Here is a 24,724-nt window from a genome sequence, read left to right on the forward strand (position 1 = left end):
CAGAATAAGGACAGAAATTTTGAAGCTTTTGCCAGCCTCAGAGTTTCAGCGACATGGAACTGCAGCGTGTTGTTGATATAAGTGCAGGTAAAAGTGATGGTAAGAGGGTGAGATATCTTGTAAAATATGGTCTAGACATCAGTATACATAAAAGGAAAGCATGAGATCAGTTTGTAGAGAGCAGTGACTGGTTGTGGGGTGTAGAGAAATTTGTGCTGATAGTCGCCAGCTTATTCACGGGAAAAAATGCCAAAGCTACAAGCTGTCAGAGAGGCTGGGAAGTTCAAGCTCAAGCGTTGAGACAGTGTTGTGGAGCAGTAAAGACTACACCAATATCAGCTTTACAAGTTTTGATAGGAGAGATGCCACTAGAAATTAGAAGGAAACAATTAACGGTCAATTACTGGGCTAATCTTCAGGGGCATAAAGATGACCATCCTACAAAAATGGTGTTACAGAATTGTTGGGAACAGAATGAAAGGTGTAGAACAAGCTTTGGGTGGAGTAGTGAAATATATGCAGAAGAAATTCAAGTAAATAACATCAAGATGAGCCCAACAGTTGTTATTCAGGAATATGAACCATGGATGTATGTAACACCTCAAGTAGATTTGCATCTCTTAGAAGTTAAAAAATCAGAAAGAGAATCTGAATTGACTTCTGTATTTTCAATATATACCAGAATTCATTACCCTCGGCATATACAAGTGTATACAGATGGATCAAAAGATCCAGAATGTCAAATAACTGGGGCTGCTTTTTTTAGTCCAAGACAGTGGCTACCAGGGGATCAATGGAGTAAAGCGAACTTATAATCATTTGCCAGTTTATACTGTAGAAATGATAGGAATGCTCTTGGCAATGCAGTGGGTAGAGGAACATAAACCTGGGAATGTTTTAATTTGTTCTGACTCAGTTGCAGTCTTAAAGAGTTTGAGATCTTTTAAATTAAGTCGTCAAGATATTCTATTTAGTATCCTACAAATACATTCAAGAATTGTTCTAAATGGTACATCAGTCAGTTTTATATGGGTCCCAGCACACATAGGAATAAGGGGAAATGAAGAAGTGGATAAATTAGCAAAGCAAGCATTACAGAGAGAAACAATAGAGATACAAGTTCCATTAAGTAAATCAGAGATTAAGGTTTTAATCTGGAATAAAGTTAATAAAGAATGGCAAGTTAAGTGGAACAATGGGGAAAAGGGTAGATTCCTTTATAGTTTAATAAATCAAAGTATAAAGTGTATAGTAAAGTCAAGGAAAGAGGAGGTCATCTTTAACAGAATATTATTAGGGCACTCAAATTTAAATAGCACACTTAAAATAATAGGGAAACATCCAAATGGATTATGTGAACACTGTTATGTTGAAGAAACAATACCTCGTGTATTTATTGAATGTAGGAAGTATGAACAAGAAAGAGGAAAAATGATAGAAGAATTAAGGAAAAATGGAATTCAGGAGCTAAATTTTAAGGTTTTAATAAAAAGTGAAGTAAATAATAAAGCCTTCTATGATTTTATTAGAGAAACGGGTTTGATAAATAGAATATAAATCTCTGTTCCACACTCCGGAGCAGAAGGAGGCAGTAATGCACCTATTTACGTTGGTTGCCAGCCGCCGTTAAACACCAAGAAGAAGAAGGAGAGGCTGGGAAGGAAGACTGCAACTAGAGATTGCTCCAGGTGCCTCTTAATGTCATCCTCAGAGGAAAGAGGACAGCATTTCTCCAGCACATTATCTTTTTTGTGAGTGTTTTGATCATAAACACATGCCATTTGATCACTTTAACACTACCAGAGAAAAAGCAGAAAATCAGAAGGTTATCTTATTGATTTTCTTATAAAAGCATGGAATGCTTCTATCATTTTTTCCATGTCAGCTTTCCAAGTTAACCACAAAAAAATATTCAGACTGACTGTTTGAAGACAAACACAAGAGGGCAGCAGAGCATCACTTACTATGCATTACTGAAAATCAAAGAACCTTGAAAATCATTTTAAAATACTGATAATAACAATATCAGTTCAGCAACTAAAAATGTGTAAGCAAAATAAATAAATAAATAAAAACATATATGCCATATGCAACAATCATGTGCAGGTTTACGTAGCGGTGGTGAATGTGATTTAATGATTCATTTGTCATGTAGCTTTTCAAATATAATGTGAGTCTCTAAGTGTATAGAGAGAGAGAGAGAGCCCTCCTGACTGCTATCACCTCTGTCTTCTCACCTGACTTACAAGCCCTCTCCTTCAACAAGACATGCCTACAGTAGTTCAGGCTGAGACTTGAGACCCCAGCCTGGCAGGGTATGGTTCCCACTACCCCTCTCAGGAATCAGGTAACCTTGCAAGTGATCCCTCCTGATGAGGGAGACCCTGCCCTATAGTATATCTGTTGTGCATTTACCTGGATAGCAAACAAAGCTTTAAATCAGATCAGAGCTCTTTGTCTGCTTTAGTGGACAGCAGAAGGCGAAGGCTCTCTCCAAACAAAGAATGCTACCTCGTTAGCAGACATTTTAGAGCAGCGGGCTGGGCTTCACCCAACACCTATGTGAGATTTTAAAATCTCAGTATAGAAGCAGTTTTGTCCCAACATTCATTGCAACTTTGCAAACCTTAGCTATCTCTGCCATGTAACCATAGTGTGTCATGTTCTTTTTAGTGAGAAGAAGCTTTCTTCTGGCAACCCTTCCAAACATGCCATACTTGTCTGGTATTTTCTCATATACTGTCACAAACTTTATCATTTAACATGTTAACTGAGGCCTGTAGAGTCTGAGGTGTTGTTCTTGGATAGTCTGCAATTTCTCAGAATATTGTACGGTCTGACCATGGGGTGAATTTCACAGGACTTCCACTCATGGGAAGATTGGTTTTGGGGAGATTGTTTGGAAATGCCCTTATTATCTTTCTCAGGTTTTTAAGATCATTGCTGATGTCTTTCCTCTGTGGCATTGTGCAAACACACACCTGAAGACTCCAGACCAGCAAACTGCCAAAACTTCTGCTGTTATAGAAATGCTCACACTTGCTGATGATCAGTTAATCAAAGGTAATTGATTAGCAGTGCCTGACTGTTACCCTCTTTAGATATATGCTAACAGTAAGGGTCTCCGTAGCTTGTCACCCATGGCTTTTCCATTTTGGTCTAGTTTTTTTTTTTTTTTAATAAGTGTGTGATATGTGCTGTTGTTCATCTGAGGTTTTATTATTATTATTATTATTATTTTTAATGTCCTGATAAGGAAAACAATGCAATTCAAAAGGGTGTCCTTTCTTTTTCACATGACTGTATATATAGCAGCAGTTGGAGTAAGTTCTTTAGAAACTTAAGAAAATAAGTTAACCTACCTTGGTCGGATTTTTTCCGCCCTCTGCTGAACAGCATGCACAGACGCGCGTGCACAGCATTATCTTGTAAAGATGCTCGCGCCGAGCTCCTGGTTCAGTTCATCACTCTCCGTTTAACAGACACAGATCTGCGACTCTAGTCATAGAACTTACCTTTCATTAAGTAAGATTTTTATTAAGTCAGACTTTTTATCGTCTTCGAGAGGGATAATTCATAAATCTCGTCAGTTTTGTGCAATATACGGAACACGGACATATAATAGCCTACTAATGGCTGAAGCCCGCTATGATGATGGAGATGAAGGTTTTTCAAATGCTGTCATTACGAGAAGAAGAAATTCAGCAGGTAGGACAGTTATTACTGTTAAAATTATTAACGAAGATTAAAACTTTATTATTTAGGGCTGTACAGGTTTAAGATTAGTGCTTTAGTTTCACAAGACAACGAACTTCAGCGACTTTCTGGAATTTCAGTTTATTAATCAGAGATGATGAATAGGCTACAGTAGCTACCTAACATTATCGCAAATGTACAGTTTCAATGATTCAATTTCATTGAATTATCACTCACTTCCCCTAAAATTAAGCTACTTAGTTTTTGCTTTTGCAACTTTGTTCCTACTTTTTGTCAACACAGATATTTAGGATAAGAAAATATCTGAAAAAGAAAAAGCCTACATTAATCTGATATTATTAACTTATTCAGATAATTTCTCTAATTTTAAATAGGTCCTGTTAGTAGATACACCAGAATATATAAAAATTGGATCATATTTGCTAAATAAATTGTTAACACTAGTAGCTGTCAATCCTGTCAAATGTTTGAATTCATCTTTAAAAGCATTCTGTATTCCCGATTAATTCACCCAATAAAGTGAATGCATTTTTTAACAATATTAATAATGCATTTTTGTCACATTATTTATTTATCCAGTGGTGCTGACCCATATTTGACAGCAAAGGAAAACACATTCTGTGAGAAAATGGAAGGAGTTGCTGTCAAGGCATACATAAATACCCCTTAACATGTGGAATAGATTAATCCAGAATAATTACTTTATAAATAAACCCTTTTTTTCCCCACAATGCTCAAGAATCAGTGGGTTAATAAACCTGCTGAGTTATGAAAAATCAGCTGAAGTGTTTTGTTACATGTCAGTTTTGTTTTTGATATTTTAATGACTTTTTATGTTTATTATTTAGCCTATTAATTTTTTAATAACACTGAACTTTAACCAAAATTGATCTATAGTGGAAAGTTCCTCTTGCTCTCCTCAGCATTACTCTGGGTGTATTGGTGAGTCAGCTGTGAGTGGGAGTTAAAACAGCAGGTTACAGCTTTCCCCTGTGTTGACACACAACAGGTGACACAACTGAGGAAACATGAGGCAGCAGCTGTGCTTGTTGCAGCCTGTGTGAAAGTATACCACCTGTGCAGCGTCATGTGTGTGTCTGGACAGACGGCATATCCGTCTTAAACTGTCTTTCCCATGTTCTTCATGGCTTTTTTTTCTTCTTCTTTGAGGCAGTATATGAAACTGGTTTCAGTGGGTACAGATATATCCATATAACACACAGTGTCCAAAGCCTTCCTCATCTTTCCTCTGCTTAAAGTCTCCTAAAGTCATGAAGAAATGCTCCAGTTTCAACATGTTCCAGCAGACTATGATATCATAGCAGTTTCTACTGTCTGAATTGGGCAGTGCCTGCCAGGAAAGCCTTGTGTTTATAAAAATGTTTAAAATGTACAATATTTCAGCATTACACAGTATTAGTTCTGGATTTCGAATTAGATTTTCGAGTGGTGTTTTGTGCTTGAATGGCTGAGATTTTTCAGTGACCCTTTTTGTACGTTACATTTTTACGCCAGTGACAAATAACCGTCATTTTTGAGTAAACCATTGACGGGTTACTCAAACAATTTAGCCAATTCATTAAACAGTGATTCATTGAGGAACAAAATATCACTGCTTTGTGTTGTGATGTGAGCTATCATATGGGAGTTTTCCCTACTTACTTTAATACATACATGAACATAGTAAATCATACCTGCCTTGGCTAACAAAAATAAATTGAGGTTTGCTCAGTACCAACTGTTTTTGATCATGACCTGTTTTTGTAACAGGTAAGTTGTGGCTGTGTTTAATTTTAATTGGGTTTACATATTATTATAATGTTTAAAGGCCAGGTAGGTGATTTGGTTGAAAAATATTTTTGTTATGCTGGTTGAAAGTCTCTTCACATCCCGATAGCAATCACTAAGTTAAGTGGTCTAAATGTATTTATATTGTATATGGAAGGCGTAGGACCATAAAATGTTCATCCAGTCATATCCTTCGGTCTGAGTGCTACAATAGGCTGTCCTATAGCACCTGTCAACATATGTATTTGCCTACCCCAGTGCACCCTATTCAGTGCATTCCATTACACTATTGCAGACCAAGCGAGAATGGAAGTCATTATTATTGTAATAATATGCACTTTGTACAGTATTGTTTTCTTAGGTGAATGTGGTGTCTATAATATGGGATTTCCACAAGCGTCTGATTAGAGTATGTCTTCTGGGAATGTTCTGTACCCAGAGAGAGTGCAGTGTGACTCTTTGACATATTTACTCATCAGTGACCACATCAGGCTGCTGTGTCAGTGGCATTTTACATTTAGAGGACAGACATCTGTGATTTTGCCTGCTGGCTTCTCTCTGATTTCTTTAAATAAAACACATTCTTTCTTTTAAGAATATATTAGAATATATCTAATATTAAAGAATATTTATGTTGTATAAAAATAGAAATTGTGCTTAGGCCTACAGGTAATATAAACATATATTTTTTATAAACATACAGTACATCTTTCTATGCAAAATTTTTTACTGTGCACAGTGTGTTGACATTTTCTATTAGGAATACTTAATCTGATGATTGCATTTTTTTTTTTTTTTCATAATTAACTCACCCTCATGTTGTTCCTATGCTGTATGCATTTCTTTCTTTTGCTGAACACAAAATTATATATTTTGAGAAGCATTTAAGGAACTGGTTTACATTGTATTGCCAAAAAAAACATTTAGACATTTATCTTTGAGACAATTGTCTTTTGCATTCTAGTAAATAATGATGGCAGAATTTTCATTTTTACATGAACTATTCCTTTAAGGTGTTTATCTCTTCAGTTATCTCTATATGATTTGCAATGAGGTTTTATGAACAGGCCTCTAGCACTGTCAAAATGGATTTAGTTTCTAACCTGTGCTGTTTGCTGCAATCTGGAAGACTGATTTTAGGTCAGTGTGAAAAGGTTTTGTCTCTCAGTACAATGAGTAAAAGTGTTGTCCTGCACAGACTGGCTTTACACACAGAGACACTCTGTCAGCACAAATGTATCCCATAGACTGTTCATAATGCCTTCCAACTTGTCTAAAGCAGACCTTTATCCACAAAATTCATGTCTCACATTTTTTTCAGCTGAGAATAGGAATCACTTTGATGTCTCAAAGTGTCATAAATTTCAGAATGAGAACCTTCTTTAATACTTCATAAATTCTATTTATCCTTTGCTTTTTTATTTTTCTCAAAAGCCCTGTTTACACCTGGGGCAGATCACATAAAACACTTAGACAAGTCTTAGACATTAGTCATCTAATTTTTGTCATAACTTGTTAAAGTCAGTTAATAAAAATGTAGATTGGTCTAAGTTGAATCCAAAATGTAAGACTCGTTACAATTTGGATAACTTAGTTGGTCAGTTATTAAGTCATGGTCTTAACATAGTGGCGGTGTCAGTTAAAATGACTAATATGTATTCATACATTGTTACCCAATTTTAATTCTAATGGCTAAAGTTATATCATTAAATAATACTTGATTATCATAATATATTTATAATGCTTGACTGACTGATGTTAAGAGTGTACGTTTAGATATTTAAAAAGATGTGCCATTTTCCAAACATTATAGATTATATTTTTTTGTTTACTCGCCAGACTATCTATCTATCTATCTATCTATATATATATATATATATATATATATATACACAGTATAAGATGAAGCACACCATAAAATAATTGTATCAATTCATACAGGGCTAGTAGTGCATACAGCTGTATAATCAAATACACACCCAGGTATCGGATCAGTAATCGGTATCGGCCAAACCCTGAGCCTAGGTATCGGAATCGGTATCGGGAAGGGAAAAAGGGTATCGGAACATCTCTAGTATTGTATATACTCTTGTAATAATATCAGTACTCTTTTAAGTGAGAGCTGGTTGCTATCCTGCTATCTGCACAAAACCGCACCATCTTCCTGGAGCAGTAACAGTGATAAAGCAGATAATATATTGTGATATCAGGATGTATTTCTTTAAACCAATGAACTGCTCACATTATTAAGGTGGGCATCTGTACCGATAGGTGATGTTTTTGCATGGAGGGCCAGTATGCATATGTGTGCAGGAATATTTGACTATTGGTTAACTATAATGTTTTGGTTCGCTGATGTCAGAAGAGAAATACTTCCTGATTGACTGCATTCCTGCATGGCACCCTGGTTGTGTCAACATACCTGATGAAAAAAAAGAGAGACGTCACTTTCACCAGTAGTTGTGAAAGTGCAAACATTTGAATCAGAAGGTGGGTTATTAGCCTGCTTACTGTTCTCAGCAATATGCAGGTAGGTCTATATATTTCCAGTTCTTTGATAAGTAATGTGTCTTATTTTGAAGCTAAATGTATTATTTTGTCTTTTATACTCAACTTGTAAAAAATACAGCAATTTAAATGATAATATAACAAACTCAAATCAAATGACTTCACAAATGCTATTATGAGTGAGATAGGCTATTTGAGCTTTAACAAACACACACACACACACACACAGAGTCACAGTGAGAACAGAAACTGGACCCAGCAGGTGTGTCTGGGGACAGTGATAGGTCAGTAGACAACTGCAACAAAGACACACAAAGACCCCTTTGCCAAAGCAGTCATTATGTTTTATGAGTTCACTTTCATTACCTGGGGAAAGTTAAACATTTTCTATGAATGCTCAATGCTGCCGGGAGTAACAAGGATCCTTTTTTTGTGTGGTGTAGTGAAACATGCTGGTCTTGTTCTACAAGCTTTGTAGTTTCATAAGCTTTAATAATGTGTTATAGGTTCAAATATGCTCAAAATGTGTTCAAAAGTGAAAGGGGAGACAAAAATGAACCTCTGAAACCAGAAACCTGCTGTAAGAGCTGTTTGACTGGACCTGAGTGATGCAAATACTGAGCGAGGTTTCATGAAAAACTGTGTGTTGTTGTAGTCTTTAGCTCTCTCCTTAAGCTTTGCTCTTTAAAACAGGTTTATCAAGAACGTACCATTAACCAATCAAACAGACAGCGTCACTACTGCCAGCTGTGCCTGAGAATTTAGTCACCGCATGTAGCAAATACAGATTCACTAACAGTTAAACAAAATGTGTTACAAAGAAATCTAGCTCATGCTTTATGCTTTGTGTTTTGCAGACCGTTCAGAAAGAAATAAAACAGACCACTTACATATAAGGTAAGATGGAAACACAATATCCTCACACACCATTTGAGAACTTCATAAAATATGTAAATAATAAAGTAAACATTAAAAAGATTATTTTGTTATGTACAATTAAAAGTTACAATTGTAATTGAGTTGTTCTGCTGATTGTCTAATATGTGAGGCTCTAGTAGTCTCTATGCGAATCAATCTGATTCAACAATTCTGAAATCTTGTCTAGTTTGGTGCTACACATCTTTGAATGTTCAGCATCAGTGTATTGTTAGATGCATCGTGTGTAAATGGCTGTCAAAAATTAACCAGCCATTGTAGTTTACAAATTAAATTTTGACCTCTCACAGTTTGCAAGATCAAATTCATATGTGCTTGTTGAACATTTAACTTCAAAATAATGGCCATTAATAGTGAGGAACTTTTCTGGAATTTAGGGAGTGGCTCACTTTCAGACACAAGAGCATCCTGGGTGTTTAATAATGTCCAACAGTGAACATGCATCACAGGAGAATTTTGACATTTTTCAGCATGAAGGTTTTCACCTCAGTTGAGTTTCCACTAAATCTCAGATGATGTATTACATTGTATATCATGGGTGTAAATGGCATTCTTACAATTTTTGAAATGAAATGGCTGACTTCTACTTTGTCTTGCTAAAGCTAATTTCATAGCTAGCATCTACTGTATCTAAAAATATGCACAGTTAAATATTTACACTTTAAGTTATATTTACCTTGATTGTTTTATCAACAAATCACATATTTCATATCAAGAATGCTCTTGGCTGATGGTAACAAATACAAAAACTTTATTAATGGACAAAATTGCTTGAGCACAACAGATTAATATAAATAATTATGTTTATTTAACTCTTTGTTTATATTGTATAGTGTATAACATACAAAATTGTTGACACATTTCCATATTTTAAGTTTAAAAGTGGGACAAGAATAAAACAAAAACTGTATTCTCACAGTTCTGACATCTGATTATCGCAATTCTGACATTTTTTGCATTATTGTGAGATCTAAACTAGCCCTGAACATGCTGACAATACATAATAGTGTTGCTTTAATTTAGCTCTAAGGCAACAAATTAATGCAATTTTATAAACATATCGCTTTATTTTTTAACACTGTGTAATGTCAACAGCCTGTGACAGAACTGATGGATAGTTGTGCTTGCTTCTTGCTGATGAGCTAGTGATGCCTGTACAGTGGGAGACATCAAGGGTGTGAATCTAACTTGTCAGCTGGTTCTCATTTGAAGCAGAGCTAAAGCTGCCTTTGAGAGCTTGCTGGTGTACTGGTCTGGCCAGACTCTCTCTCTCACCCTCACTCTGTGCTTATGACACATCACTTCAGCTATGCAGAAAGCAGCAGCTTTAAAACGTCCACATAGTCAGGAAGTAAAGTCTTCTGCTTGAAAGATCAAAGAGCTTTTACCAATGAGCACTGTAGTTTTTGGAAAGGATGGTGTTATTTGCTTTAATGGATTCTTTTAAAACTTCATACATCTACTAATCTAAGGTATGAAATAGATGCCTTCGTATCTTTGATGTCTCTTTAGGTTTTGTGCAGTGTTCAGTTGTCCTTTTTTGCTCTGTCTTTTTAACACTGTAGGTTCTGTGGTACAGTATTATTATTAGATCCATTTCATTGTGCTGTTCAACACACTGGTTAATCCAGTAGAAATGAGCAACTAGTTGTAAAGATAGGAAAGGACATTAAATTGAGACGTAGTGTAGTTAAAGCAATGTTTTATGAAGTAATAATGCAATAAAAGTTAACATTTTGTGTGTGAGAAATAACTGTCACCATAATCTGTTGAAGATATTGTGGTAATAAAAATGTTAGTTATAATAGTACATGGATGTTTGTGTTAAACATTCTACCGTACCGTTCAACAGTTTGGGATCAGTACGATTTTATAATGTTTTTGAAAGAAGTATCTTATGCTCACCAAGGCTGCATTTTTGGTCAAAATACTGTACATAAAAACAGTAATATCATGAAATGTTTTTTACAATTTAAAATAACTGCCTTCAATTTTAGTATTTTTTAAAATGTTATTTATTCCTGTGATGGCAAAGATGAATTTTCAGCAGTCATTACTTTCAGTGTCACATGATTCTTCAGAAATCATTCTAATATGCTGATTTGGTGCTCCATTGTTCTTTATAATTATTATGGATGTTGAAATCAGTTGTACAGCAGCTTAGTATTATTGTGGAGACCATGATACATGTTTTCCAGCATTCTTTAATGAATAGAGAGTTCAAGAACAGCATTTATTTGAAATTGAAATCTTATAATAAATGTCTTCACTGTCATATTGGATCAATTTAATGCGTCATTGCTCAATAAAAGTATTCATTTCTTTCAAGCAGAACAAATCTTAATGACACCAAACTGGTAGTGTGTGTATATGTTTTGTTTTTACTCTGGCCATTTGTTTGTGTTCATGTGTATGTATGAGCTGTAACAGATGTGTCTGATCAGAGCTGTTGACCTTAAAAAAACCTGAAACTTTAAGAATACGTCACAGACCAGGAATGCTTTTTTATGTCAATATCAGTTTTTTTTTTTTGTTCTGTTTGCTTTTTTTAGTCAAGGACCCCTTTCTTCAATCAAAGCAGCCTTTAAGAGAAGTAAGATGTTATGTAAATCTAGGTTTGCTTAACTTTCATACATAGTAGATTTATTTAATTACAGGATGCATTGTATGAATGCCATGTTCTTACATTACATATATATATGGACCATTTATATATATATATATATATATATATATATATGGTCCAAATGCTAAACGATGTCAAATCTTCCAGCTTCTGCAAGAGCTCACTCACAACCGGACTGCTCCAGGGAAAGAAGGTGAGCTTATTGAAACTATTTTGGCCATTTTTAATTTATAGAGACTTAACAGAATTGTTTATAGGAAGTGATGGGAAGGATCACAATTATGCCAAAAACTGGATTCAAACTCGCATCTCTTGTGTAGACAACATGGATCAGTGTTTAGAAGAACATCTTTCAACTGCTAGGCGACACTTTTGACTTAATCAGTCTCATATGCTCATTCATGTTTATGTTGGATACAGTTGCTAACATTGATAATATAACCCAGTATAATCCATTCAAACACATCATTAAAATTTTAAGGCAGTAGTAAAAAGACTTTTTTATCCCTAAAAATGATTCCCTGGCAATATTCCTTTAAAAAATACTCTAATGGTGCCGATAGCCTTGTGGTTAGTACAATGACATGTAGTTTAATTCCTGACTTGGGGTCTTTTGCCAGTCCCGCTCCCCCCTCTCTGCCCTATGCTTTCCTGTCAATTCTCTACTGTCCTATCAAAAATAAAGGCCTGAAAATGTAGCTTTAAAAAATACTTAATTTCAGTAATAATATAGTAGAAAATGCCAGAGTGAACCTCCTCATGTTTTTTTTAACAAAACTACAAGCCTGGTTGTAGAGCTGTGCTTTGAAATGTGTGTGAAATGCATTCATATGTATTAATAAGGAAACTGTTATTGTTTTCAGGCGTCCGGAGATAACCATCCTATCAGCAGAGCCATTAACAGCCACTTCTTGGTATCCAGGGCCGTCTGGACGATTTTCATCCACAGCTTTCACAACACAACCAATCTGGAGTGAGAGCGTTCTGACCTCTACTCAGGTACAGTGATTTATAGCACTATATCCCATTCAACAGCTGCCATTAGCAAACAGTTGTGCCAGACAGGTGTGTGGATTCTCTTTGTTTCCTTAGCATGTCTTTACTTTTACTTTTTAAAGCATGGCTACTTTGTCCTTGTATTTGAGAGACTAACCCATGAATTACTAACTTATAAACCACTGTGATTAAAGAATTGGTCTAAGAATAATGTAGTATAAACTCCACTGTCACACCATGCAGACATCAGTGCTGTTACTGGTAACTAAAACTATTCAAAATAATTTTCATTATTTGAAAGCTGAAAATAAAATAAAATATATGATGAAAAACTAAAACTTAAACTTATGTGAAACTGAAATAAAATAAGTTGAAGCACTAAAATATAAATAAGAAAATAAGAAAAAAGAAATATAAATAAAAAATATTAAAAATGAATAAAACTAAAAACTTAAAATAAAAATATTAAATACAAAAAAAATTTTAATATAAAAATAAATTTATAGTATATATAGGATATCTGCACACATATCATTTTTAAATATTTAAATTGTTGTATAAGGAAGATTCAGTCAGGATTTTGGGGCATTTTAAAAGGTTGTTATATTACAGGCATTTTTAAGATATTTTAAGATATTGATTATCTGATAATTGTTTTTTTCATGTTATGGCTGATAACCAATAAATATTGATCAAATATTCTAAATCTATATTGCTGCCTATAAGCAAAACAAAAACACATTAAAAACTACAAATAATAGTTTACACTGTATGCTCAAGTGAATGTTACAACATTTTAATGTACAGTACGATAATTTCCAATATTGGCCAATACTGATAAAAAAAACCCTTCAGATACTGATATGGTGCCTACATTTTGTGCATCCCTACTTTTTCCATACTCTTTTCTCTAGGACTGTATGTCTCCTGCACACTTGTGACGTGTTTGCTTGGTTTGATGCTTGCGTTCGAGTGATTCCCTTCTCTCGTGCTTCAGCTCCCACCATCCTATGAGCAGGTGATCAATGAGAAGACTAAGGAGCAGGTTATCACACCTTTACCATCCCCACGACGCTCGCACACAACAACTATTGCCACACAGACTGACTCACTAGACGAGAATGTGACACATCCAGATTCCTGCACGTCCCCGCAGCTGAACCAAAATCCCAGTGGAGGTCAGTCCATACTGACAAGATTGTGAATGCACAAATCAGTGTGAAGCATAAATTTTAGTGCTTACTGTTTGATCTTTTACAGTTTCAGCGAAGCAGCCAAAAAAACCACCTCGGCCATCACTGCCCTGCAAACCAGATCGAAAAACCAGATCCCCTATATCCACTCCCAACTCCCAACCCAACGTCGATCTAGCCTCAACTACACGTCCGGTGCCTCAGCCACGTTCCAAAACAAAACCCCTGAGCCCATCCAACCAGGTCAATGTGCAACCTCTGATACCACTGCAAGACAGCTGGGAAGGTTGTCCTGTAACAAATGTGGAGACGTCTGATGCCCATTCAGGCGAGTATCTGCAAGAACTCTTAGATGTCTTCAGCTCTGAACCTCAAAGCGATCTGAGCAACAGTGTCAACATCAAGGGAGAGCAGACGAACCAAACTAAAGAGAACCAAAGTGAAAACATGACCTCCCTTCACAGCGACCGCAACATCCGTTCAAGAATACAGTCCTTTGAACAGTCTAGCACAGAGAATGAAGAAACTTCTGTACCTTTCCCCCGTCCTCGTAAAGTTTATGCCAAACCACCTGTACTGGCACCAAAACCCTCCATTGCCCCACGGCCCTCTGTAAAAAAGCCCAAAGAAGAGCAGGTTTCACAATTTGAAAGTCACTTATACGAAGAGGTCGAAACACCACCTATGCCAGCGCCAAGACCTCAACTTTTCAAAAAACCGTCTTTAGACTTTAGAGATGACTTCAACTTTCAGCCTTCCTTCAGGACAGCCCTCATTCCTCCATCACGACCATCATTGGTCAGAGTTAAGAATGTAAGTTCCCAGGATGAGGAAGAAGTATTGAAAGGACCTCACACTCCACTCAAGCCCAGCAAAGACCTGCTGAACCTCAACAATCACAACTCCACTGCACTTCTGTCTAACATCACATCCACAGCGAACATGCTTAGCAGTGACTATGTGGATGCTCCCACTAGTAAGTGCAAATGTTTTTCCCATACCACAATATAATTCAAAAACAGGTATTACATGTGTATATGTTTTTTTTTTATGTATTCCACTCACAGATCAATCTCCCATTAAACCTGCCCGTCAAGGGGGATTCACCTACATGGGGATAAACACACAGGGTGTGACCAAGAGACCCACAGTCATCAGGGTCCCCAGTAGAACCGACAAAAGTGAGTGTTGAGTAACCAACAGCCATTGTGATCATATGTTGGGAGCTATTTAATGAACATTAATTGCCTATTTTTACAGTGTTTAAAGTGTAAAACCAGGAAAATAATACCAGTTGAAGTAGTATTCCTGGTAAAAGATATACTATCCCCAAAAATGATGTTTCAAGTAACTCTTAAACATGCCACAATAGTTCAGAGTGACCATGACTGTCAGGCCTCAAACACCATAAAAGTAGTTCATATACCTTATGTTAGATGTAGACTAGTTCATATATTTGGAGTCTTACGGAGCCATTGATGGCTTTGTGTGAGAAAAAGACAGAAACCACAATACAATGTAAAAAAAAAACTAAATTAAATCTGTTGTGATCATATATTGTCACAAGATTTTTGTTAAACCGCTCAATTCATACGGATTCATTTTACAATGCTTTTATGACTTTATGGATCTTTTAAGTTTGGGTTACCTGGACTTTCAATGGAGGGACAGAAACTTCACAGATTTCATTAGAAATATCTTAATTTGTGTTTTAAAGATGAACAAAAGTCTTATGTATTTGGAATAGCATGAGGCTGAGTAAAAGATGACAGAATTTAAATTTTTATCTATTAATTGTATTTAAAGGAGTCGTTCACCCAAAAATCCCATCTTTTACTCACCCTCATGTGGTAACTGACAAGGTTTGACATCTTTGGAGCCAAAAAGGTATTTTATAACAGAGAATAATGTTCTTCAGTTTGTTAAAAAGAAATTACATTTAATTAATTTAACAAGAAATTAATTATGTAAATTACATTAAAAACTATAATATTGTGAAATATTATTACAATTTAAAATAACTTTTTATATATATTTTAAAATGTAATTTATTCCTGTGGTGGCAAAGCTGATTCTTCATCAGCCATTACTCCAGTCTTCAGTGTCGCATGATCCTTCAGAAATCATTCTGCTGATTTGGTGCTCAAGAAACATTTCTTATTATTATCAATATTAAAAACATTTTTAGAAACATTTACAATAACATTTTTTATTTTTATTTTGTGGAAACATTATACAATTACTGTCATTTTTGCTCAGTTTAATGCATCCTTGTTAAATAAAAGTTTTAGTTTTAGTCTTACTGACCCCAAACTTTGAACTTTAGTGTATGTGCTTTAGTGTAAACAGCAGTGAAGTGATGAATCAAAATAATACTAATATAATAATATTAAAATAAAATATGATGCTTTATTGCATGGTTAATGGATGGATTACTGCTTTTCAGACCCTGAAGAAACAGCAGATGTTCCACCACCTTTACCTGTGCAGAAACCTGTGGGCGGCCCACCTACACCTGCTCAACCTTCTCGCAAAGTAAGACCTTATACAGCTGCCTCAGCTGGCCTTTCCCAGCAAGCAACAGCTGTGCAACAAGCACCAAAGCAGCAGGCGATTAAGATAAAATGCTGTCTTAAAATGTCAGCAGAGCTCACAAGATCAGTTACCAGACTCTTTAATCTGCAGATTTGTGACATTTTAAAAATAAAAACATACTTTCTTTTGACATTTTCCAGGGTAGTCAAAGAGAGCACAACGAAACAATAGGGACTTTGCTTGGTTTTTCTTTTCCTCTCTTTCCTCAGGCCTGAAACATACTCTGCAAGTACATGAATGCAGGTGCTTCTGACTATGCATGCTCGATTTTGAGCATGTGTTAGCTGACTACTTTTATGGCCACTTCAAGTCAGATATTGTCATGACAAAGGAGAGTTTAAAGAGAATCTTGCTGAGCAAGTTAGATCCTATAAGTCATGTTTACAGCTAGCAACCTGAATAATAACAACATCCTGTTTAGTTTTGAGATTGTTACTCCCACAATAACACACATTTGCAATACATTGGCAGAGTAGTCTGCATTTGTGTAATTGTGTAGAAATGTTTCAGGCATTTAGCTGTCAGAAAAATAATTCCAAATGTGAAATGTGTTCCAAATATATCTTTATCTGAAACAACTGTCAAATCATGAACAATATTGTTTTATTCTCTGATTTATTCTGTACACACATTGTTAGTGCACAAATTATGTTTTTAAACGCTGAATATTAACTCTTTATTGTTTTTCCCCCTAGGACTCCTTCAGTCTCTCATCTGATATGTCTCTTCCACCACGGTAAATGAATCCTGTATTTATTCAAAGCTGTCCTAGTTTTTCTCATTCAACCTTCTAAACATGCCTTTATGCATTTCTCTTTTCATGGCTGGTTGGTTTTGGCAGTATCAGCTTAGGAATTGTTAGAGCGATGATTAAAGAGTTTCAATGCGACAACCTGTGTTCACTTCTGGTATTGTGCCCTTAAATTCTCTGTTAATATTTCAGGCCCAGTGGAGGAAAGGTTCTGCCTCCACGACCGCCACCTGCTAAAACAGGCCCAGGAAGACCTCCTCCTCCACGGAGAGATGGCTCCCAACGTCGGCCCTCAGATCCAGGAGTTTCACAAATAGTGCAATCAAAACAACAGCAACCTCAATGGCAGCAACAAAACCGTAGAGCTTCAAAAAAAGGACCTGCCCTACCGCCGAGACCCAACCCTGGACATCGTCTTTACAACAAATACACTGTGAGATGTTATTTTACATGTGTTATTTTATCGATTTAATGGTATTACAGAGGAACTGAACAAATTAATGCTTCTCTGCCCTATTCTTTTGGTTTACACAGCTTGAGATCCCCCACGGTATTGCTGATTATGACTACAATGGCACTAACACTGGGGAGCTCTCTTTTCAGGTGACCTTAAAGTCAATACATTCACATTAGCCCCATAGTGCCATCTTCTCAAGTTACGGATGGTTTATGTGTTGTTCTGCCAGTGAGTTTCAGTTGTGGGAAATGTAAGCATTTCCATCCTTTATCTCCTACAGAAAAATGAAGTCCTCGTCTTGCTTGAGGAATTAGACAGCAAAACCTTTGAATGCCAAGTGGGAAATGCTAAGGGCACAGTGCAGAAAACACATATGAAGATTATTATACCCTTAACAAATATACCCAGCAATCCAGTACCTCCGGTAATCAATATTGATATTGTTTAATAGTAGATGTAGTAGTAAGTAATGTCTTGTAATGTCTTGTAATGTCAACACGCTATCATGGCTCTCAATGTGTTTCTACAGAAAAACAGTTCTTTTAGTGGTATGGTGGAAAATACTGGATCTTTACAAGTGCAAGCCCTGTATGACTTCACTCCAGGTGAATATAGATAGACAATTGTGTTCTGTGTCAGAAAACAAAGGTCCATTTTCCAAGGCAAGCATAATTTAATAAGGCTATAAGAATAATTACCATGTGTCTGTGAAATCCTTCCACCAGGTTGTTCAGACTAGTAATTAAATACACATTTCTCCTTTACATTCACAGTCAGAGGTAGTTGTGAAGCTGCTCCTATAATAATCATATGTTGTTCTGTGTTTGTGTCTCAGAGGGGCCTGGAGAGCTGATGTTGAAGGCTGGTGATGTGGTGTCTAATGTAGAACAGCTGGATAGTGAGTGGTACATGGGAACATGCAGAAACATCACTGGAATATTTCCCATTAACTATGTAAAGACACTGGTAAATATTGTATATGAAATCTTTGACGAATATAGTAGACAATGTCCCACAAATTTTTAAACTTGATTAAGAAGTTTTAAACAAAATATTTGTCTTGCCCTTAAAATTGTGATTATTACCTGTCCCACCCATGACCTTCTCAACTGTACCTAACAAACTATCATGCAATAATCTATTTAACTGATATTCTTTGTAGATAAAAAGTCATTTTTATTAAAACAAATTTTTTCCCAAATTTGCATGCATTGTTACTGCAAGATATCCCCCAATTACACAAAAGAATTGTGTGATTATTGTGTAATTATTGTAATTTGGACCATTTCTACAGCAAGTAAATGTAAACTGATTCCTTTTTCTAATTTTTATAAATATTGTTGTGTTGACAACATTCTCATGCTCAACTATTCAACCATGTCATCCAAGTTATTGTAAGAAAAAACTAAAAAATTCTGTTTGTATCGATATAGTTTTTAAAAAAAAAATTTATTGTACAAATTTTATGTGATTAGTATTGATGTATATTTAATATTTAAATCAAGGAAATTACAAGATCACACAAATTGCAAGTTACAATTATTTGTACACAGGGTTTCAAAAATCTCGGCTCATATTATTTACGTACTGAGGTTGACGTGAACATTTCCTGAAAGTTAAGCATGTATGTTTGGGGATAATAAAACTGATTAATTTCTACCATTACCAATAATCTTTTTTTTTTTTCTCCAGAACAAGCCTGGTACATCTGTGCCAGCATCCAGCAATGAATGGAAATCCAAACCATCTCCTGATCCTGTCAGGTAAGTCATCCTCACAGGATTCGACTGTAAAAGCTCAAACACAAAATAAATTAGCTTTTCAAAAGTACTAGGAACCAGATTACATGACAGTGACTAATATTTTATATCCATGCATTTTCTTCAGAGGCCCAAGGTGTGTTGCGAGGTTTGACTTTGAGGGAGAGCAGAGCGATGAGCTCTCATTCTCTGAAGGTGATGTGATTCGGCTTAAAGAATATGTAGGAGAGGAGTGGGCTCGTGGGGAAGTGAATGGCCATGTTGGTATTTTCCCCCTAAACTTTGTGGAAGTGCTTGAGGATCTTCCTCCAGTCCCAGTGCAGAAATCTGTTCCGAATAAGATTGCACTGCCTGGTAAGAGGCCAATACAATATATCTATAAATAATACACATTTGATTTAATGTTTAAACATTTAGATCTTATGAATTTTTTTCCCACCACAGAATTTAAAAAGGTTTTTAAAAATGTGAAAAAAAAAGTGAGATGAAAAAGTCACAATTCCGGTTTTAAAAAGTCAGAATTTCAAGATGTAAAGCTCCGAGAAGGACAAAAACACTATATCAGAACCTAACATTAGTTCATATAGAACAGACCAAAATTTAAGCTGTGATTTGTGTTACTATCCCTGAAATAGTAAAAAATCTTTGCAAAGAATACAAAGCTTAGAAACTTGCCCTAGTGACATTGTGTATTTGGGTGTTTCTTCAGTTATGGGTAACCTGTAAACTCGCTCTTAAAAATGATATACATCACTGTCATTAATGACACACACCTTAAAATATTCATTGTGTTTAATAACAGTCTGGGTGTATTGGGTGTATTGCAATACACAATAAAGCGCTATATAAATGCCTCATTCATTCTGTAATTGACATTCCAGTGATAGAAATGTGAATGATGCAAAACAATTTTGAAATAAAATGGCCACTTTTTTGTACAATTTGTCCAAATTATAGCTTGATAGGAAATAAGACACTACAAAAATACTGTTCACAAATGATATTCATCTCAAGAATGTTAACAAGTACAGTGACTTTTGAAAACTTTTATTATAGTGGCAATATTGTTGATTGTGGTGGAAATAGTCATAACCACACCAATATGTAACAATATAAACATTCATGTGAATATTTTTCATGCAATAACTATTGAAAGGGATTGTTTATTTCACCCACTATGATAGGTTATAGTTTATAATGGATTTTCACATTTTAAAAGTAAAACTAAAGGACTGTGACAAGGGTAAACTGCCAAAATCTAAACATAAAAGGCTTGAAAAGTAACAAAAATAAATGGAAGTCTGGTAAAAAGTTTCCTAGATAGGTTTAATGTGACAAAGGTTGAAATTTGTTTTAAGAAACAAAACATAAAAGTAACGGTTGAAGAAACCCATTAATTACTGTAAATAGAAGTGAAAACCCACTTGACTGAATATAGTAATGCCTCTCCAGTTTTAGCCTAGAACTGTCTGTAATCCAGCCACTTGTCGGTTTCTAATGTACTAACAACACCAACAGTATCAGCATCAGCGTCTCTGTGACTCAACGAGTGGGCCGCTCTCCCTATGGTGGGAATGTGAAGAATTTGCCCTTCTGTTTGTGTTTCATTGAGGGCTAAATGAAACCTATGTGACCTCCATCTCATTCATTACACTGCAGTGCACAGGGAGGTTCTCCTCATGAGGACAGCTGCTCTTTTCTGTAACTCTATAGAGCATTTACAGCCATTAACTGTACAGTAACAATTCATTCATAAACTGCATTTGTGTTCAGGCTCTTTAAAAAATCAGTCAAGTTCACAAGAACTAATAACTGAAATGGTCTAGAATCTAGATTATAAGGGTTTAGCCTTAGACTAACTTTTGGGTCAATTTAAAAGTGGAGTATTTTTAAATTTGAATTTGCATGTGTTTGCTTACATAATAGATAATGTTTTGGGCTACAGATCTAATATTATGTTGTGTATCATTTCTCAGGAATGGCCGGTTCACCAAACACACGAATGTCTTACAAAGCCACTGAGGTATCTTCTCCCAACTTGTCACATTTTATCTTTCCTGAAGTAACGAACAGTGATTAAAGCTGGCATAAAATAAAACTTTGCCTGTTTATTTTCTAAATGCATTTAATAGATGATACTGTGAACAGTTCATTCATGCATATGTTACGAATGTAATTTTTAATCAAAATGTCTTAACTTGACCTTCTGGTGAAAATGCCAAAACTTTTCACTTCTGAGTGCAACGCCATGCATTTTTCTTTCAATAATCTGTTACACTTTGATGTACATCACAATATGGAAGAATAGATTTGTCTCTGCTTACATTTAATCACAAATTTAAAGAGACAGTTTAGCTGAAAATGAAAATTCTGTCATACTAACTCATGGCGTTTTAAAAAAGGAGAAAGCTTAAAAATTTTTTTTGATTCTGGTCTTTTGTGAACGGTGACCAAAAAGCGACTGGTATTTTGGTGTACTACCCCTTTAAACAATCACTTCTACTTTCAATATTTACTTCACATTTCTTAATGATATGAAGTAGATCAGTGAAATCTCTGATGTTTCAAGTCAATTTTTTTATAGTGCTTTCACATTTCACAATATACATTGTTTCAAAGCAGCTTTACAGTAAATCATGGTGTTGTTTGTTTATAATATCTTAATATCTTCCTCCCTTGTAGTCATGTTTAGCAGACTGGAGCTGGGAAATAATATAGTTTACATTTTGCGATGATACAAGCTATCGAACAGCTGAGATATGCTATATAGGCTAGTCTACTCTGCAAGTATATATATGCAGATAAAGTTTGACATACAACTTAATATAAAGGTCTGGATGATATTGTTATATTTTGCGATTAAATAAAAAATCGGGTAGTTGAGATTTGCTTTATATATTGCTTTTTATGAGTGTGCTGTCTGCATGGATGCAAATAAAGTTGGATATGATATCCAACTTGATATATGCAGCTATTGATATTAAAATGTACATTTTGTGACATACATTGAGTGTACTGTATGCATGCAGGTAAAGTAAGATGCGCTATATATTCAGTCTTTTTTTATCTGTGTCTACAGGTTGAATCTAACGGTGAAGAGTGGGCTGTGGCACTGTATGACTTCACAGCAGAGACAGAGGAGGATCTGCCCTTCCAGCAGGGAGACAGGATCCTGGTCACTGCTCACATAGATGACGAATGGTGGAGCGGACGGATCAATGGCAGAGAAGGCTTCTTCCCCAAAGCCTTTGTAGAGATTGCTACAGGTGATATTATAAAGTGACTGCAGGCCTCTAGTGGACAGAAGCTGGAAATACACTTTCAGTACTTAAGTTTATATTCACTATGCAGTTTAAATAATTAGCTTTTTAATACTTTGTCTTTTTCTCTGTGCAGGTGGGAGAAAATGGTAATGGAATGCATAAGCAGAGGCAACCTCAGAAGCAGTGTTTTTCTTCTTCTTCTCCTTCTTCTTTTTTGTTTTTGATTAGTTTTCAGTTTAATTGCGTTTGTCTAATATATTTATAAATGTGACGTCATTGTTGATATTCCAAATCCATTGTATCCTAAAAATATATTCATGAACTGCTATGGACTTGTTGTTTGTCTTATATGTACACTCTAAAACAAATCTGTAAAAATAGGGCACAATATATTGTATTATTTTGAAGTAATTTCCGGATTTATTTTTAAAGGTGTTTTACCTGTATTTTGAATTTTGCACTTCATTGCATTGTGTTTTAGGGTTACTGGAAATGTCCATACAATTAATGGATAATGTCCCAGTAATAAGCTGCCAGTACTCTTTCTGTTATTTAATATATTTATTTACACTGACTTACACATTTGCTTGGCTAATATAACATAAAGCGGTTCTCAACTGGGGGACTTAGCAAACTTAATGAAAATGTTTAAATTAATAAGTTATCATGAATCTTAATCTAAAATGCTAAAACACATAAAACATTTTCCTAAATGTTTTTTTCCAACTGTTTTTATTGAAGAACACAGGGGCACAAAAATGGAATATGGAGTGTATGCAGTACACAGGGGCCTATCCGTGGGCGCCATTTAACAGTCAACATTTAACGTCGTAGCTTGAGAGGGCATCAAGTGATTGATGTTTATTTCAGTTCATTTCCGAGTGTTTCTGTCACTCAAAAAATAAAAAGTCGCTGTTGCAACTCCATACTTCAGTACAAACCAATCCTGAACTTTTAACAAAAAGTGATGTTATGATAGTGATCTAATGTCTAAATATAAATCCAGAGCAAAACATGTGAAAAGAACTATATTAGGGAATGGAAACCGTATGGTGGAAACGGCACATGACTTGTATGACCTGCCAAGGATATTCCTCCTCAGACCATCGGTGGTCCACCACCAAACCCGTCATGCTGGATGATGTTAATACTCCCTACGGCATCTCCATACTCTTTCACATCTGTCACATGCTCAACGTGAACCTGCTCTCAGCCGTGAAGAGAATCAGGTACCACTGGTGGGTCTGCCAATTCTGGTGATCTCTGACAAATGCTAATGAAACTGCACAGTGCTGGGCTGTGAGCACAGGTCCCACTATAGGATGTTGGGCCCTCATGCCACCCTTATGGGGGCTTTTTTTGACAGTTTATTCAGAAACATGCTTACCAGTAGTCTGCTGGAGGTCATTTTGGAGAGCTCTGGCAGCGCTCCTCCTGAACACAAAGAAGCAGATATCAGTCCTGCTGCTGGGTTGTTGTCCTTCTACAGCCTTCTACAACTGTGCTGGGAAACACACCAAACCTTGTGACAGCACATATGGATGTGTCATCCTGGAGGAGCTGGACTACCTGTGCAAAATGATTGGGTTGTAGGTAAAGCCTCATATACAGCCAGTAGAATTTAAGTGCGGCCTGTGAAAGAGCATTTCATTGTTTGTGAATCTACTGAGCTAATACTGACGATCTATGTTTTGAGTCATTTTGCTCTGGCAAATATCAAGTCCAGTAGCTGATGAGTTAAAAAAAAGTGAGATTAAACATTTGCTTGCTTGTAAATCAATGCATATTTAATATCTGCATCTGCTAGTCTTACTTAATCACTGGTACTGGCTAGTTGATAACTAATTGATAATTCAAATGTGACCCTGGACTTCAAAACCAGTCATACAGTGGGAAAAAAATTATTTGATCCCCTGCTGATTTTGTATGTTTGCCCACTGACAAAGAAATTATCAGTCTATAATTTTAATGGTAGGTTTATTTGAACAGTGAGAGACAGAATAACAAAAAAAAATTCCAGAAAAACGCATTTCAAAAAAGTTATAAATTGATTTGCATTTTAATGAGTGAAATAAGTCAAGTCAAGTCACCTTTATTTATATAGCGCTTTTAACAATACAGATTGTGTCAAAGC

The 24,724-nt window shown here is 35.6% G+C and overlaps 2 protein-coding genes across 3 annotated transcripts in view; one reads left to right on the forward strand and one right to left on the reverse strand.

Annotated features, from left to right (window-relative positions):
- The window catches only part of fhip1aa (FHF complex subunit HOOK interacting protein 1Aa), a 30,899-nt gene extending 27,518 nt beyond the window's left edge, over window positions 1-3,381 (reverse strand). The window contains exon 1 of the mRNA XM_058770155.1: window positions 3,363-3,381. The gene's annotated coding sequence lies outside the window, so the exon portion shown is untranslated. The remainder of the gene's footprint in view (window positions 1-3,362) is intronic.
- sh3d19 (SH3 domain containing 19) lies at window positions 1,601-22,922 on the forward strand. Of its 2 annotated transcripts, XM_058770168.1 has the most exons (20): window positions 3,427-3,708; window positions 8,871-8,910; window positions 11,502-11,542; window positions 11,723-11,768; window positions 12,439-12,574; window positions 13,569-13,749; window positions 13,832-14,740; window positions 14,832-14,945; window positions 16,211-16,299; window positions 17,055-17,095; window positions 17,303-17,543; window positions 17,645-17,713; window positions 17,848-17,991; window positions 18,097-18,172; window positions 18,403-18,533; window positions 19,260-19,330; window positions 19,455-19,681; window positions 21,304-21,350; window positions 22,407-22,593; window positions 22,724-22,922. In XM_058770168.1, exons 1-20 carry the CDS (start codon window positions 3,633-3,635, stop codon window positions 22,738-22,740), a joined length of 2,883 nt encoding a protein of 960 aa, XP_058626151.1. In that variant the 5' UTR covers window positions 3,427-3,632; the 3' UTR covers window positions 22,741-22,922. The 2 variants fall into 2 exon arrangements, with proteins under 2 accessions (XP_058626158.1, XP_058626151.1); XM_058770175.1 differs by lacking the exons at window positions 3,427-3,708; window positions 8,871-8,910 and adding an exon at window positions 1,601-1,751.
- The last annotated feature ends 1,802 nt before the right edge of the window (window positions 22,923-24,724 follow it).

The sequence above is a fragment of the Onychostoma macrolepis genome, chromosome 01, assembly GCF_012432095.1.
Source record: "Onychostoma macrolepis isolate SWU-2019 chromosome 01, ASM1243209v1, whole genome shotgun sequence".
Lineage (NCBI taxonomy): Eukaryota > Metazoa > Chordata > Actinopteri > Cypriniformes > Cyprinidae > Onychostoma > Onychostoma macrolepis.

Coding starts and splice junctions, on each gene's coding strand:
- sh3d19 (XM_058770168.1), top strand. CDS start 3,633: ATGGCTGAAGCCCGCTATGATGATGGAGATGAAGGTTTTTCAAATGCT. Junction 14,741..14,831: donor CTATGTGGATGCTCCCACTA/GTAAGTGCAAAT, acceptor TTCCACTCACAG/ATCAATCTCCCATTAAACCT. Junction 19,331..19,454: donor CCATCTCCTGATCCTGTCAG/GTAAGTCATCCT, acceptor CATTTTCTTCAG/AGGCCCAAGGTGTGTTGCGA.